The sequence below is a fragment of the Podarcis vaucheri genome (genome assembly GCF_965113315.1).
Source record: "Podarcis vaucheri genome assembly, chromosome: 7".
In the NCBI taxonomy this organism is placed as follows: domain Eukaryota; kingdom Metazoa; phylum Chordata; class Lepidosauria; order Squamata; family Lacertidae; genus Podarcis; species Podarcis vaucheri.
Window position 1 is genome coordinate 75,671,189 of NC_138765.1, and position 15,734 is coordinate 75,686,922.

Here is a 15,734-nt window from a genome sequence, read left to right on the forward strand (position 1 = left end):
TTATTATTATTATTATTATTATTATTATTACAACACAGATTTGTTGCACTTCAGCGACAGAGCGCTTAGTAATCCTGCAAACCTGCAGTTCCAGAGTGCGCATTTGAATCCCTTCCACAAATACTGGCAGTCTTGGGAGCATGCTCAGTTCAGCAGCCTGAAGTCTCTTCATGCAGGGAAGCCTTTCCTTCATAAACAGAACATGTTGCTTACATGCTTTACAGCAGTGGAGGCTGGGATGCATTGGGACAGTTAGGGCAGAAGTTAGGGAAACCAACAGTTTAACTACGTGCTGTGTGAAGAAGTAATTTCATTTGCCTATCAACATTGCCCTCAACATTCAGCTTCTTTGGGTGCCCATAATTCTAGATTTATGAGAGAGGGGAAAAAGCTTTCTCTGATTTCTCCATGCCATGGATAACGTGACAGATGTCTCTCATGTGACTAAAAATTCCCTGATTCTGCAGCGTGTCTTCGTAGGGGAGTCGCTTCATCCCCTCAATCGTTTTGGCTGCAACACTGAGACTAAGGAGCAGGAAGCTGGCAGGCAGTGCTAGCGCCTGGACTGGATGCACGTACAGAGGTTGGCTGAAGACAGATTGAGCTTGGTGGGGGCAAAGCCCCACCTGCCCTGACAGACCAGCCACCACTGATTTATCTCATTTTGCCATCCAAAAAAAAAGTTAAAAGAGAAAAGGAAACGAGAGATCATGAAGGAGACTACCTGGAATGAAAAAAAATTCTGCTGGAAAAGCCACACGACACAGAGGCAATACAAACTTTTAAAATGTTGCGAACACAGATTTCAATGTTAGTTATGCAAGAAATGGAGCAGAAATTAAAATATACGAGACGTTGCAAATGAAACAGGCAAAATTACAGTGGTACTTTGGGTTACATATGCTTCAGGTTACAGACTCTGCTAACCCAGAAATAGTACCTCAGGTTAAGAACTTTGCTTCAGGATGAGAACAGAAATTGTGCTCCGGCGTCGCGGCGGCAGCAGGAGGCCCCATTAGTTAAAGTGATGCTTCAGGTTAAGAACAGTTTCAGGTTAAGAACGGACCTCCAGATCGAATTAAGTTCTTAACCAGAGGTACCACTGTATAAACAAAATAAATACGGGTGGCAGAACAACATATAATGAAAAAGCGACGAGACTGGAATTTTGTAGGTATTGTTCTAAATTGTATCAAGGCAAGAAGGAGTATGCTGGAGAAATGGAAAGCTATCTAAAAGAGAGAAATTTAACAAAAGAACAAGTGGAAACGCTAAATGTTCCAATATTGATAATGGAAACAGAACAGACAATGAAAAGAAGCGAAGATTGATAAAGTTCTGGGACTGGATGGCTTAACTGCTCTGTATTATAAAGCGCTCAGAGGCCGGTTGAAACAACCTCTGCATATAACAACGTAATAAATTGGGAATTCTGTACATGCTCAAAAGCACCTGGCACTGTGTGTGCCGGATTTTTTTTGCAAACAAAGATAGAGCAAACGCTTCAAACTTCCTCTGCTTTTGCTCCCATGCAGTGCTTTTACCACCACCTGCAACCCTGTTTGTCTGCCTCTCTCTAGTTCCTTCCCTGACACCACACTTCCTCTTTGCAAAACCATGTCAGTGTTGGGAGAGCTTCAGAACTTGGCTTGCACGATCCAAACTAGCGAAATGCCAAATGGAGAGAAAAAGCAACACTCTTCTTTCCGGAGACAATGTAATAAAGTGGGCAGGGCTTTGCAGATGCTCTCTCAGCCGGTCCACAGCAGGAGAGTGTGGCAGCTCTGAGCTGACAGTGGCACCTCCCACGCAATCGGTGCCTGTAATTTATTTTGTGGCATTTTTTTTTAACAGAGCATGCAAATCTCTCTCGCGTGCTCCTTTTTAAAAGAAGGGTGTTTGTGTGTGTGTGTTGTTTTCTTCAAACGTCTTTCTCTGTTTGTGGGCACCTCCAGATTTTCAAAAACCAGCCGAGATGAAACGGTGTGGAAACATTGTCTCTGGATGAGCTGGGAGAGAGATGCCCTCGACGTCTCACATGATTTCCAGGCTTGGGAGGACAAAAATAGCAGAAAGAAGGCATCTGCCCAAGAGAAACACTTGCATTATTCTATTTCATGTGCAGGGCCCTGCCAGTGAGATGGGCGAGAAAGAAGGCAGCTCGCATTTCTACAGGGCATCTGCTGTTTGCCTCTTATTTTTGGAAGCAGTTTCAAAAGGGACGGCTCCGCTGTGGTCAGGGCTTGTGGCTCCCTGTTGCTGGTGGGCAACAGGCGAAGCCGTAGAGCATGAGTCACTGTTTTTGGTTGTTCTTCTGAAAGAAGGGAGAAAAAAACCACAGCCATGCAGTATCTGCCTTCCAGTTCCACAAAGGTTTCCTTCTGAGAAAGAGGCTCTCATCTTTCTGCCTCATTCTCCGGGTCCTTGAGAATGTCTATAGAATTTTGGTGGGCCACATCTGCACCACACATTTAAATCACCATTATGGCACTTTATCCTTCGAAGAATGCTGGGAACTGTAGTTTGCTAAAGGATGCTCAGAGCAGTTAGGAGACACGCCCCCCCCATTCCCCTCACAGAGCCATAGTTCCCAGAGCTCCCTGGATAAAGGGGTTGAGTTTTAAACCACTGTGGCCCTTCCCTTAAGACATAGGAAGTTGCCTTATACAGAGTCAGACCATTAGCTCAAGATAAGCTTGCGTTGGTGGGCAGCGGCTCTCAGGGGTTTGGGGGGGGCAGGGACTCTTTAAGGGCAGACCCACACCGTGCATTCGAAGCACACCCAATGTACATTTAAAGCACGTGACCTCCCCCCAAGAATCCTGGGAACTATTGTTTGTTACTGGTGCTGGGAACTATAGCTCTGGGGGGAAAACTACAGCTCATAGGAATCTCTGGTTGCCGGGGGGGGGGGGAGCTATGTACTTTAAATGTTGCAAACGTGGGATTGGGGTGGGGGAATGAGATGGCATATCCCGAAGGTGTGCATGGCTGACTGGCGTGCACCCAGAATGGAAGCACTCCTATTAGGAGGCAAGATTACACGCCATATTTCATTGCAGTTCCCACTTGAGAGCGGCAGTGGGTGCCCTTGGATGGATTGTGGGCCTTGGCATTTGCCCAGTGGTGCCTACTCCCAGCACCCACACTTAGGAACTTGTTGGCTACGATAGTTAAGGAGGGAGCCTCCCAGTTCTGAGGCAGTCTACCTCTGAGGTGTTGAGATGCTGCAGACATAGTTCAGATGAAGGCCATCACCTTTATGCTTTGGTAGTGGGCTTCCCAGATCTGTCTGTCTGGACATGGAATGTCAGGAGCTAGATGGGTTTTGGTGTGAATCCAGCCAACCACTCAGCACAGGGAATATGAAAAGAAGTAGAAGATAAGTATTGTGGTGTAGGAGATGCTAAAATAAATGCCCAGCAGATGGAATCACTTGTTTCCTCTCTTTCTCACTGGATGTTAGTGAATTCTTCCGCTTGCGTTACGGGAACGAAACGGAGGAGGCTGGCCACATTCACCTAGACTGCAAGGCTTGTCCCTGTTCTGCTTTTGGCTTTTCCAAATCGGCTATTGTTGAACGAAACCAGATCTCTCCTGTCTTCCGTATGTAATCCAGAGCGTTGATTAATAACTCGGAGTGTTTCTTCCACTTTTGATGTTTGGGGCTTTATGTGTCAGGAAGTCAATTTGTTTTGGTGTGGAGGGTCATTTTATTGGGGGCATGGGGGGCTCAGGAATGCCATTGCACGCTGAAGCAGACAGGGAGCAAGCGCCCCCACCTGTTGGGCTGTGGATCTAGGCTTTGCACTGTCGGAGGGAGGCAGAATGCCTCATGTTGAAACTACAGGCCCTTCCGCTCAAGGATGTTAGCAGAGTCACTTAAATAATGCAGACGGAGTCCAGAGAAAAAAGAAATCCTGTTAACACTTTTGTTGAGGAAATGGGGGTGGGGAGAGTGTGTAATTCAAGGAGAAATAAACAGAGAAGTTTTGTCTTTCTTACTTCAGGACCAGTGCATGGCAGGAAGATGTTCTACTAAAACGTGCAGAGGAAAACTTCCTCAGAACTACACAGCCAATCAGAGCATGTGCTACCTCAGTAAAGATCATTCCCCTCTGCCTGGTTGCTAGGTAACACCACCACCATGTCCCCCTTTTGGCTAGTTGACTTTAATATTAACAGAACTAACTTCTAAGTGACATACAGAATGATCTCTGCTGTTCCCTTCCAACAAAGGAAACCAGATGAGGAATGAAATAGACAGTAGGCCAAAGGCAATTCTGGCTGGAAAGAATGCCCAGCCAGATTCTGCTAGGCCAGGGGAAGACAATATGGTGCCTTTGGACTGCAGCTCCCATCGTTCCTGGGCATTGGCCATGCTGGCTGGGGCTGATGGGAGTTGTGATCCAAAACATCTGGAGGGCACTATGTTGCTAGCCTAGGCTTTTGTGAAGTCCATCTAGGACTGCATGGCTAGGAAACATGGTTTTCAGACATCCAGGACTGGTATAGTGGACACATTAGAACTCCTGGGAAGTAATCACAGAGTCTTTACAGGATTAGACCTAACAGAAGATTGATTTTGAGAATGCGGGGACCCTGGTAGGGCTAAGGAGCAGAGAACATGACATAGCATGGAAGGAGAACCTGGAACACAATGGGAATTGCAGGCCAATCAACAAGAGTGTTTAAGCAGGGATGGGAAACCTGTGCCCGCCAGATGTTGTTGAACTCCAATCTCCATCAGCCCCAGCCAGCATGGCCAGGGGCCAGGGATGATGGGAGTTGTGGTCCAACAAAGTCTGGAGGGCACCGTAGGTCCCCAGTCTCTGGTTTAAATGCAAGGTGGTAATCACAGTGTTCTTCAGATGTGGTCGGGCAACTTCCATCATCTGTAGCTATTGTCCGTGTTGCTTGGGACCGAAGTGAGTTGGCTCTCAGCAACATCTGGAAGACATGATGTTGTTTGCCCAGGATTTAAAGGATCGTTTTCAACCATTTAATCCAAATCACTTATTGCCAGTGTGATAAACATGTGAGCAATTGCTTCCACCACAAACTCACACAGAGATAAATGAGTTTTTGACGGAGGAGCACAGGACATCTGCCAAAAAATTCCAAAGCCCTCAAGATGGGATTTTTTCTCTCATTTGTACCAAAAACTGAACATTGCAAAAATAAAAAATAAAAAATTATTACGTCACCGAGCAGCAGATGAGTTCAAACAAAGGGTGCTTTTGTTGCCAGCCAGCCTTGAACATAGGAAACTGCTTTGCACTGAGTCAGAAAATTTGTCCATCTGGGTCAGTATTGTTTGCACTTAACTGGTAGCAGCTTTCCAGGGTTTCAGAGGTTTCCAGGGTTTCACCCTACCTGGAAATGCTAGAGATTGAACCTTCTGCTTGCAAAGCAGATGCTCTAACCACTGAGCTGTGACCCTTCCCTGAAAACATGGGAACACAGGAAGTTGATTTATACAGGGCCATTGGCCTATCTAGCTCAGTATTTTCTACACGGACAGGCAGCAGCTATCCAGGGTTTAGACAGGGGACATTCCCAGCCTTATCTAGAGATGCTGAGAATTCAGCTTGGGACTTTCTGGATGCAAAGCAGGTGCTCTACCGCTGAGCTAAAAATAATAAAAAAGAGCTCATAAAATGCTCAACAAATAGATCGCCTGGAGAGGCCCAGAGGGCGCTTTTATCTTTGTTCTAAGGAAACCAAACTCCGGGTATGTGGAGGAACCCCTGAAACTTCTAACCACTCAAAGAACGGGGTGTGTATGGCAGTATCTTCACAATCGTGATTGTGCTTTGGATTGAACTCTCTCAGGGGTTACGTAACCAGAAAACCTTTGAAGACAAGGTTGCAAGAGAAAAGGTGTTCAAAGCACGCAAGGGAGAGATCGGATGTCGTATTTACACTCACGTGGCTCCGCCTTACAGTAGGTGCTGGTGTGCTGGCGATGAAGCACATACTATTCAGGTGCTGATTCACCTCCACGAGCGTGTCCAGGATGTCTTCTCCTGTCCCGAGGCAGATTGTTTTGTCTGCTGGAGCAGAGATCCGGGAGAGAGGAGAGGTCACGGCTCTGAAAGACCCAACTCTTCCTGCTTTCTCCAGCTTCTTGGATGGTGGGGAAACAGGGGTATCTTTTGGGGCTTAGCCCATCTTGATTACAAACAAGAACCAACGGTGGAAGCATCTTAGCCATATCTGATGGGGAATACGTTCTTCTGTACAAGGTACAACAATAGCTCCTTTGCTTGTTTCACAAGGACGCCTATTCATTTGAAATGACTTAAATTAAATGTGTGTTTTGTGTGTGTGCTGATGGAATCACTCCCTGTAATACTGAACTCTGGTGCTGAGTGCCAATGGTTATGCAGGCAAAACTGAGTCCCCTAGAAACAAGGGCTGGCGTATTTAGGGGAATCCCAAGGTTTACAGAAGTACAGAAAACAAATTTGGGAAATAAAAACCTAAGGGAGCAACTCCTGCCTCCCCTAAGCAGCCCAGTAAGAACTGAACACGCTTGGTAACTACAAAATGTTGTATGTGTAATGGAAAACCGGGGGTGGGGGGTGGGAATGGAATGTAGAATCCTGGAAGAGGCACCCTGAACAGGAGATTCAGCAGTGCAACATTTTGTTGCAGATCCCACTTCTCTCTGACTTTTCTGATTAGCTGCTCAGGGTTCAAGCTTGACTGTTACAAGTTGCTGAAGGGCAGGTTGAACAAGTTGTGTTCTTGAGTATTAGTTACATGTTGGGAGAGTGTTGTTGCTCTGAGGTCCTGACTGCAGCAGCGGTTCTCAACCTGTGGATCCCCAGATGTTGTTGGACTACAACTCCCATCACCCCAGAGCCCTGGCCTTGCTAGCTAGGGGTGATGGGAGTTGTAGTTCAACAACATCTGGGGACCCACAGGTTGAAAAAGGCTGTTAGGAATTTGGTTGACTGCCTTGAGAACAGGATGCTAGGCTAGAAGGTCCGCTGGCCTGATCCTGCAGGGCTGTTCATACATTCTTAGAAGCTAGCAGAAGTCTCTGTTTATTTTAGCGAGTTATCCCTGCTGACGTTCTGGCTGTGCAACTCTGAATCTTGGCCCATTTCCCAAGGGGTGCTGTGGGTGGGTGTTTGCAAGTAACTCAGTGCCAGGGATTATCAGCTGAGGTGTATGGCGCATATAAAGGAAGTGGGGTGTGTGTGTTTTGAGCTCCCTTCAGCTTGAGCAGAGGGCAAAAGGGCCTCAGCAAAAGAGGTTCCTTCTCTTCCCCTCTCTGTCCTTGCAGCTCTGGGATTCAAGCAGGCTGTATGTCTTTGAATACCTGTGTTCCTGGAAACCGCAGGAGGGGAGAGTGCTGTTGCTCTGAGGACAACAAAAACAGGAGAGCCACAATATATTATTGCTGCTGCTGCTTTTTACCTATCCATGCCCTATGCCTGGTATACAAGCACCTCTGGACCGGAATTCTAGCTCAGTTGGTTAGAGAGTGGTGCTGATAATAACAAGGTCACAGGTTCAATCTCCATATGGGACAGCTGCATATGCTTGTATTGCAGGGGGTCGGATTAAATGATCCTCAGGATACCTTCCAACTCTACAATTCTATGATTTTATGATTCTATGAAACAGCTACTGCTCCAGAAGGTAGGCCCGGCGAGAGTGATGAGCCCAGGTTAAAGTTGCCTTGAAGAAACCCACAAATCTTTGAGGAAAGTCTTGCTGTGTGGAACTGGGATGCTGGAACCCAGCAGGGGGTGGGGCATGTTTGGGGCCGGGATACTTCAAAACCTCGGCCTAGACATTTTGCAGGCCCCTTTTGCTCTTCCCAGGACAGACCACAAGGTTAAGAACTTTCCCCACTGAGAAGTGGGCAAGTGCTCGGTTGCCCATACTTCCTTTCAGGTGCCAGTTTAAGGGAACGCTTGGCCAGCTCCGCCACAGGAATGAGCTCTTGGAAAAACATTCGTTTGGGGTTTGTCTGTTTGGCTCATCCACATTTCCAGGGATGAGTGAATTTTGGGCCACAGGTTTTGGCCTGGGAATGCTACCCTCTTGAATGCTTATTGGATGTTCGTATATTTTTCCTGTGGTGTGTGTTGTGTGTGTGTGTATGGTTGTGCTCTCTTTCTCTCTCTCTCTGTGTATTTGTGTGTGTAAATAGCATATAACCTATAGGCCTTTGCTCAGAAATATTACAGGATGTCAATCTCTGGCTCCAAATAATAATAATAATAATAATAATAATAATAATAATAATAATAATAATACCTTCAGAATGCAGGAAAAAAAGCTGTCCAAAGTCCTCTGAGGATGCCCTTGGCCCTGACACGTGGCTGAAAGCAGGTGTGCAGTTAGTTGAAATTAAACACTGGACTTATGGGGGACAGACTTATGGGGGGTGCCTTCCCACCCCAGTCTTTCGAGGGAAGCATGTGCTTTGCTTGGCTCCTTTCAAAATGCAGCGAGACAACCACTGTGGGTGCTTCTGCCCAAGCCTGCCGTGCCTCTGCAAGGATGTTTCCCCCCTCAGAATGTCTTTGGATACCTATTGCTGAGAATCACACGTGAGGAAAGTAGCTCAGGTCCTGCTTGCCAGCTTCTGAGAGGCGTCTGCTTGGCGTCTGTGAGAACCAGAGACTAGGCCAGATGGGTCGCTGGCATCATCCAGAGGGGGGGTCTTCTTAGGTTGCCTCTTGAAAATGTCCTCCGCCAGTGAGTCTACTGATGAGAAAACATCTCTCTGAACTCCTTGTCCCTTAAAATGGGTTGCACAGCACATAGTTAAACTCTGGAACTCACTGCCACAAGAGGTAGCGACAGCCATCAACCTGGATAACTTTAAAGGAGGATTTGACAAATTTATGGAGGATAAGCTTCTCAGTGGCTACTAGCCACGATGCTGTTATTTTACCTCAGGAGGTGCTGCAAACCATGGGAGGGGAGTCTTGCTGTGGCACCCAGGTCTTATTTGTGGGCTTCCCATTAGGGCTTCTTGTTGGCCACTGTGGGAACAGGATGTTGGACCAGATAGGCCACAGTCTTGTGGGGCTCTTGTGCTGTTATGGGGTCGAGTGGGGCAGGGGAAGCACTTGAGCAAGACACCCTCAGGAAACCCCTTAAGCCACCAGGAAGTGGTCCGAGGCAGTAAATCTGTCGCTGGTGTGTACCACTTCCGACAGCAAGTGAGGGCTGCCATGATAACTCAATTTTTCCATACAACACAACAACACAATACAGTGGTGCCCCGCAAGACGAATGCCTCGCTAGACGAAAAACTCGCTAGACGAAAGAGTTTTCCATTTTTTGAGTCGTTCCGCAAGACGAATTTCCCTATGGGCTTGCTTCGCAAGACGAAATGTCTTGCGAGTTCTTGCGAGTTTGTTTCCTTTTTCTTAAAGCCGCTAAGCCGTTAATAGCCGCTAAGCCGCTAATAGCCGTGCTTCGCAAGACGAAAAAAACGCAAGACGAAGAGACTCGCGGAACGGATTAATTTCGTCTTGCGAGGCACCACTGTACAATGGAAGCATCCATTCCCCACACATAGAAAGCTAGCCATTCAGGGAGAATGCTGTTTTAGAGCTATTCGCCTGGCATGCTCTTTTTCTGCATGGAGGGATTCTCTCTCTCTGTGCAGGAACATAAAATCACGGAAGCCCACTGTGCTTTGCAGTCTGAACTGGTACAGTCCTGACACAGGCTTACCCCTGTCAGCAAAGACTCCCTCCCTCGCTCACCCACTCCCATCCACCCCCAAACTCCTTTCATGCTGCAGTTACCAAAGCCTGGAACGTTGCCCATAAAAGAACTGCTATCCAATTCTCCCGAAGGAACACGCTGGAAGCTTTGGGCTTCCTGTATTTCCAGAGCTGCGAGGAGATTTGACCTGGAAATTCCTTTCTTCACATTACTGACTGGAACGCCAATGTTTCCCACTGCTTAATTTTAAGCCTCTTCGACTCCCAGTTAAGAATATCAACATTTCGTCGGTTGTACGGGGCCAATAGCCCACCTTGTCCAACATTCCTTCCCTCATTTGGTGCCTCCGAATTTGTTTTGGACTACAACTCCCATTCGCCCCAGCCAGCATGGCCAGTGGCCAGCAAGGGTAGGAGTCAGAGTCCAACAACATCTGAACCGTTTTGGGGAGGGTTGTTCTGACACTATCAAGTGTGTGGATTGGTGTTCTGCAGCAACTTTAGCATATTGTGCAGTAGGTGTGGGGAATCTCAGGATGTTACTGAACTAGAACTCCCATCATCCCTGGCCATTGGACATGCTCTCTGGGGCTGATGGGAGTTGTAGTGCAAGACTATTCGGCACAGCTGGTGTGCCGCAGCGATGTGTCTGTTCTCTGGTCGGTTGGGAAGCCCTGTGGGCTGGATGATGTGGGGATCGATCTTCATTGGGGTTGATGCTTGGAACAGCTTGATCATTCAGTATCCTACTCCAGCTGGATGAATAAGTCTGCCACAGGTGTCCATTTTGATTTATTTTAAAGCTCATCCTGTGTTGTTGTTTTTAATGTTTTGTAACTGGTGTTTTGTTCTTAGCTGTTTTTAATTACATATTGAGCACATACATTTGGGACATGTATGGAAGGCAATTAATTAAATAATATTCATAAAATGGTTCTAAAACGTTTAAATGGTCTGTTGACTGCAAATAGAGAAATGGCGGTGCCGATGCTATTAGCCGAATATAGATCTCAGTCTTGCTTGCTAGTTAAGGGTTGTTGCCTTGTGTTTTGGGAGAGAAGTTTTCACACTCCCCAACAAGCCACAACAACTAGCTGCCCATAAGCTATTAGGAAGAACTTCCTGATGGTGCAAACTGTTCATGTCAGGAGAAGACTGGTTGTGTTAGAGATGTAAGCAGAGGCTGGATGTCCACCAGTATCCATGGCTTTCCTGAACTGGTAGAGGGAGTTGATTTTTGATGTCCTTTCCAACGCTATGATTCTGTAAGGTATTCAGAAGTTGGAGAAATGGGTCATCGTTTGGCCCTGTCTCCATGTGCCCCTGCTTTCAGCCTTCCTGGCTTTGGGCCCGATAGTCATATATTTGTCAACTGTTCTGATTTGACCGGGACATCCTGTAATTACAGAAGCCATCCCAGCTTCTGATTGGATCTTGAGATGTCTCTTTTTGGCTCCCGTGCCTCTCTTTTCCCACCCACCTGCCTGCCTCCCCCTGATGCTTGCCCACCCAAAGTGGAAACACAACAAGTGCCACTTCCAGCTCTTCCTCCTCCCCTGCTAGCACTTCCAGCCTCCAAGAAAAAAATTGGATATCCACTCTCTCAGTGCAAAAGTGTGCCTTGGAGAACAGGGGGTGGTTCATCATCGAGTTGCTAAGAGCTGGAGTGGCGCCATTTTGCACCATAGATATTTGGAGTTTCCAGATTGTTTACCGGAAGTTTAGGTTGCATTGTGACTCTACACCTTTCCCTATATTTATGTCTGTCCCTCTTCATGCCTCTCAGCCACCAATCAGCACGCTGCTGTCTGTCCAGCACGCTCCTGAAACTTTGGGGGGGGGGGGTGCAGCCCTGAAAGACGCAGTCCTGATTTTCCTCTGTGGCACGTTGGAGGGTATGCAATGAATCTCACACAGTCTCAAGCAAGAGCTTATGTCTCTGTCTCCCTTCTTGCAGGGCGACCATAGATGAGGTGGAAACAGATGTTGTGGAAATAGAAGCCAAGCTTGACAAGGTAAGTTGGTGGAGCTCATACAAAGATGCACAGAGGCAGGCAAATCAAGTGGCAAGGTGGTTAACAAATATGTGACCCTCGAGATGCTTCTGGACTCCTACTCCCATCCTGTCTGACCATTGGCCCAGGCTGGGAGTTGGGAGTCCATGAAGGGCCTGTGAAGAGGGATTGACTGTTAAACCACTGGGAATTGTAGCTCTGGAAGGGGGAAAAGGATCTCCTGCTCCTGCCAACCTAGCAGTTCGAAAGCACGTCAAAGTGCAAGTAGATAAATAGGGAAGGTAAATGGCGTTTCCGTGCGCTGCTCTGTTTGCCAGAAGCGGCTTAGTCATGCTGGCCACATGACCCGGAAGCTGTACGCCGGCTCCCTCAGCCAATAAAGCGAGATGAGCGCCGCAACCCCAGAGTCGGCCACGACTGGACCTAATTGTCAGGGGTCCCTTTACCTTTACCTTAACAAATCTCAGCACCCTTAACAAACTGCAGATCCTCCCAGGATTCTTTGTGGGGAAGCCGTGACCGCTTAAAGTGGCATCATAGCACTTTATGTGACTGTGGCCTGTATCTCAGTAGTTTTAAAGCTGCTACTTTTTAAAATTATTTTTTTTGCCCTACTGCTGCATCCCTGGATGGCCTCGTTTTTGCTTCTTTAGGCTGTTGTGTTAGATTTCCCTACACTTTGTTACGTTTCTAACAATATTTCAGGGGTTCCCTGGATGCATGCGCCCCCTTCCCAAAGGCACTGGTTTGCATCTAACACTAGCCCTGGACCCACTGACGTTAATGAGCTTGACTCACTTGGGTCCTTTAATTTCAGTGGGCCTCCTCTGAGTAGGGCTCGGTTGGGTAGAATTCCTCCCAAAGCATCTGCTCACAGCAAATGGCATGCAGCTCGGTCTGCTGTGTGTGGGGACCGAACAGCGTTGCAGAAACTGCCACGTTGCAGAATACGCCTCCCTTTCGCTTCCAGAGGCTTCCTCCAAGCCACGCTGGTGTGTCCATCTGGGAGCCAGATGTGGCCGGCAGCTGCATCTTTTTGGGTTTTTCTTTTTTCGTTCCCTGGAATCGGATGCAGCAGCTCGGAGACGTTTGCCAGCACCCATTTCTCGGCCCTGCCAGATGACAGAAACAGAGGGAACATGAGTGGAGCAGCCAAAGGTTATTCTGTGTGCTGGCTCTGACTTGCACCTACGTCTCGGCCTTGGGCAACTCTCCTTGCCCTCTGTTTACTTATTTGGAACATTTGCACTCCGTCATTCTGCCAAAAAGGCTCCCAGAGCAGCTTGTGTGTAGCCAGTTTAAAACAAGACGGTCTCTGCTCACAGGTGTGCAATCTAAAAATGCACAACACACATGGGGGGAAAGAGACAGGGAAGGAAGAAGGCGGAAAAGCAAACTCAGGCGCCAGTTATTGTTGTGCCCATTTCTGACCGATGCCCCTTGTCCCACACTTCTTTCCTTCTCAGCTGGTAAAGCTATGCAGTAATATGATAGATGCCGGGAAGGCCTACCTCATCACCAACAAGCATTTTGTCGGAGGGGTCCGGGACCTTTCACAGCAATGCAAGAAGGACGAAATGATCTCGGTAAGCAGACGGCATGCAGCACTGCCCCACCAAAACCCAGATCTATGAGGAGCTAAAGGGTGAGGTGCACAGGGTGCCTGCCCTCTCAGCACTGAGCCATTAGAGCCGGCCCTACCCTTAGGGAGAGGGAGGCAGCCACCTCGGGAGGCTGATTTTAGGCATCGTGAAAGAGCGTGATTTATTATTGCTCTATTCTTACTGACAGGGAGAGGAAGTGGCTTAGACTGGACACCTTAAACCGTGTGTGTGTGTGTTTAAAATTTGCTGCACTGCCTCAGGCAGCAAAATACCATAGGTGGGCCTGGGCGGGCAAACTCTACTAATCTACTAATGCAGTAGTTACCAAAGAGGGCAGGATTGCCCCTGGGAGGCCAATGAGATTACCTAGTGTTGTGCTCAGAGGCAAGGGGGTGACAGGAAGGGGTAAAAAAAGCAAGCAAGCAAGCAAACAAACAAAACCCCCAAATCTATCAGACTTGGAAAAGCTGGTATCACTGGATCAAGTTCAACCATTTTGTTGAATTCATTGAACTAAATAGTTTTCACTGGATTTTGAATAAATGTGAAATTAATTGTTATTGGTTTGGATTTTATGGTGTTACCATCTCCCTTAGTGGGTTGTGCAAACTGCTGTTCTTGATAATACATTTTATAGGGCATGGTAGGGTAGGGTAAGGGATGCGGGTGGCGCTGTGGGTTAAACCACAGAGCCTAGGGCTTGCCGATCAGAAGGTCGGCGGTTCGAATCCCTGTGACGGGGTGAGCTCCTGTTCCTCGGTCCTAGCTCCTGCCAACCTAGCAGTTCGAAAGCACCTCAAAGTGCAAGTAGATAAATAGGTACTGCTCCGGCGGGAAGGTAAACAGCGTTTCGCCAGAAGCGGCTTAGTCATGCTGGCCACATGACCCGGAAGCTGTACGCCGGCTCCCTCGGCCAGTAAAGCGAGATGAGCGCCGCAACTCCAGAGTTGGCCACGACTGGACCTAATGATCAGGGGTCCCTTTACCTTTACCTTTAGGGTAGGGGGCACTGGGGATGAGGTTATGGAACCAAGCGGGCAATGGTTTAGGAACCACTGTGCTAATGTGACGAATAGGATGCAGAGCACCTGGTGGTAGACTGAACGTAATTCAGTCTCTGGTATTTCCAGGTAGGACAGGGAGAAATCTCTGTCTGAAACGCCAGAGAGTCATTGCCTGCCAGTGTTCATCAACCTTGGTTCCTCATACATTGTTAGGCTACAACCTCTACCATCCACAGCAAGCCACAGTCCACCCACATTTGGTACTGCTTCGAATGTTGCCTGCCTGCAACCCTGGAGAGCCACTGCTGATCAGTGTGGTCATTGCTGAGTTAGAAGTGCCCATGTTCTGATTCTGGATAAGGCAGCTTCCTATCTATTCGTAAAATCTAATGCAGGGAAGCAGATTCAGCCGTTGAATTAGTGTTCCTGGAGGAGGGGTTGAGAATTAGATACATGTGACATTTGCACAACAATGCGGCAGTGACAACAATTTCTGAGCAAGGTCAGTCTTGAGTATTTGAGAGCTGAGAATTTCAGCGTTTCCAGAGGAACACTGTGGGTTTGTGTTTCTTTCGTTTTTCCTTTTTGCAAATTAAGGCACCAAATCAGACACGTGCAAAATTATCCTTCCTGCAATTGCAGGCACAAACCCACCATTTTCTGTATTTTTGCGAAAAGGGTAAATGCATAAAGCTGTTTGGATCTGGTAACTCAAGCTTAAGCAACACACACACTCTCTCGCACACACACCAAGCTAAAAATATCTGAGGAGTTGGATGCCTCAAGGAATCGCATCTCTTTCTGAAAAGCCAGAAAGCAGAGATGATGCATCTGAAGTAGGTCAGCGAACATCCGCTATTTGGGAAGAGGGAGGATAAGTCGTTGCAGAGGGAACTGAACAGGAGTCGAGGCGGTACCTTTGGGATGGGGATCAGAAGGACAGGGAGAAGCCTCTTGAGTTCATAACACGAATTGGGGGGTGGGTGGGTAGAATTTCAATTCCTATTGCATTTAAAGGCGGACCTACCTGATTTGCACAGGCCAAAACAATATGAGACCTGAAAGACAGCCATCCTTCAAAATCCGCACTTTTCCAATTTTTGCAATTCAGTGCTCTGGCCAAGTCATGCATACAAGAAATGCATGTAACTGGGGTAAAGTGTGCATAGAAATGCATATGAGCAAAAATCACATTACATATACATTGTATTAGGGAAAATGTAAATATTAGGAGAAACATGGTTTGCAAATGTGTGTAGATTAGGCAAAATAGCCCCAGGCAAGCACTGTGTACAAAAACACATATAATTGGAGTAAATTGTATATACATATATATATTTGTGTGTGAGAGAGAGAAAGAGAGAGAGAGAGAGAGAGAGAGAGAGATATGCAAACATTGGACAT

General features: G+C 47.4%; 1 protein-coding gene across 1 annotated transcript in view; it reads left to right on the plus strand.

Annotated features, from left to right (window-relative positions):
- ACAP3 (ArfGAP with coiled-coil, ankyrin repeat and PH domains 3) overlaps positions 1–15,734 on the plus strand; it is a 115,012-nt gene that overhangs the window by 47,174 nt on the left and 52,104 nt on the right. The window contains exons 2-3 of the mRNA XM_082230737.1: positions 11,665–11,722; positions 13,189–13,308. Of these exons, the coding sequence (XP_082086863.1) occupies positions 11,665–11,722; positions 13,189–13,308 (178 nt within the window). The remainder of the gene's footprint in view (positions 1–11,664; positions 11,723–13,188; positions 13,309–15,734) is intronic.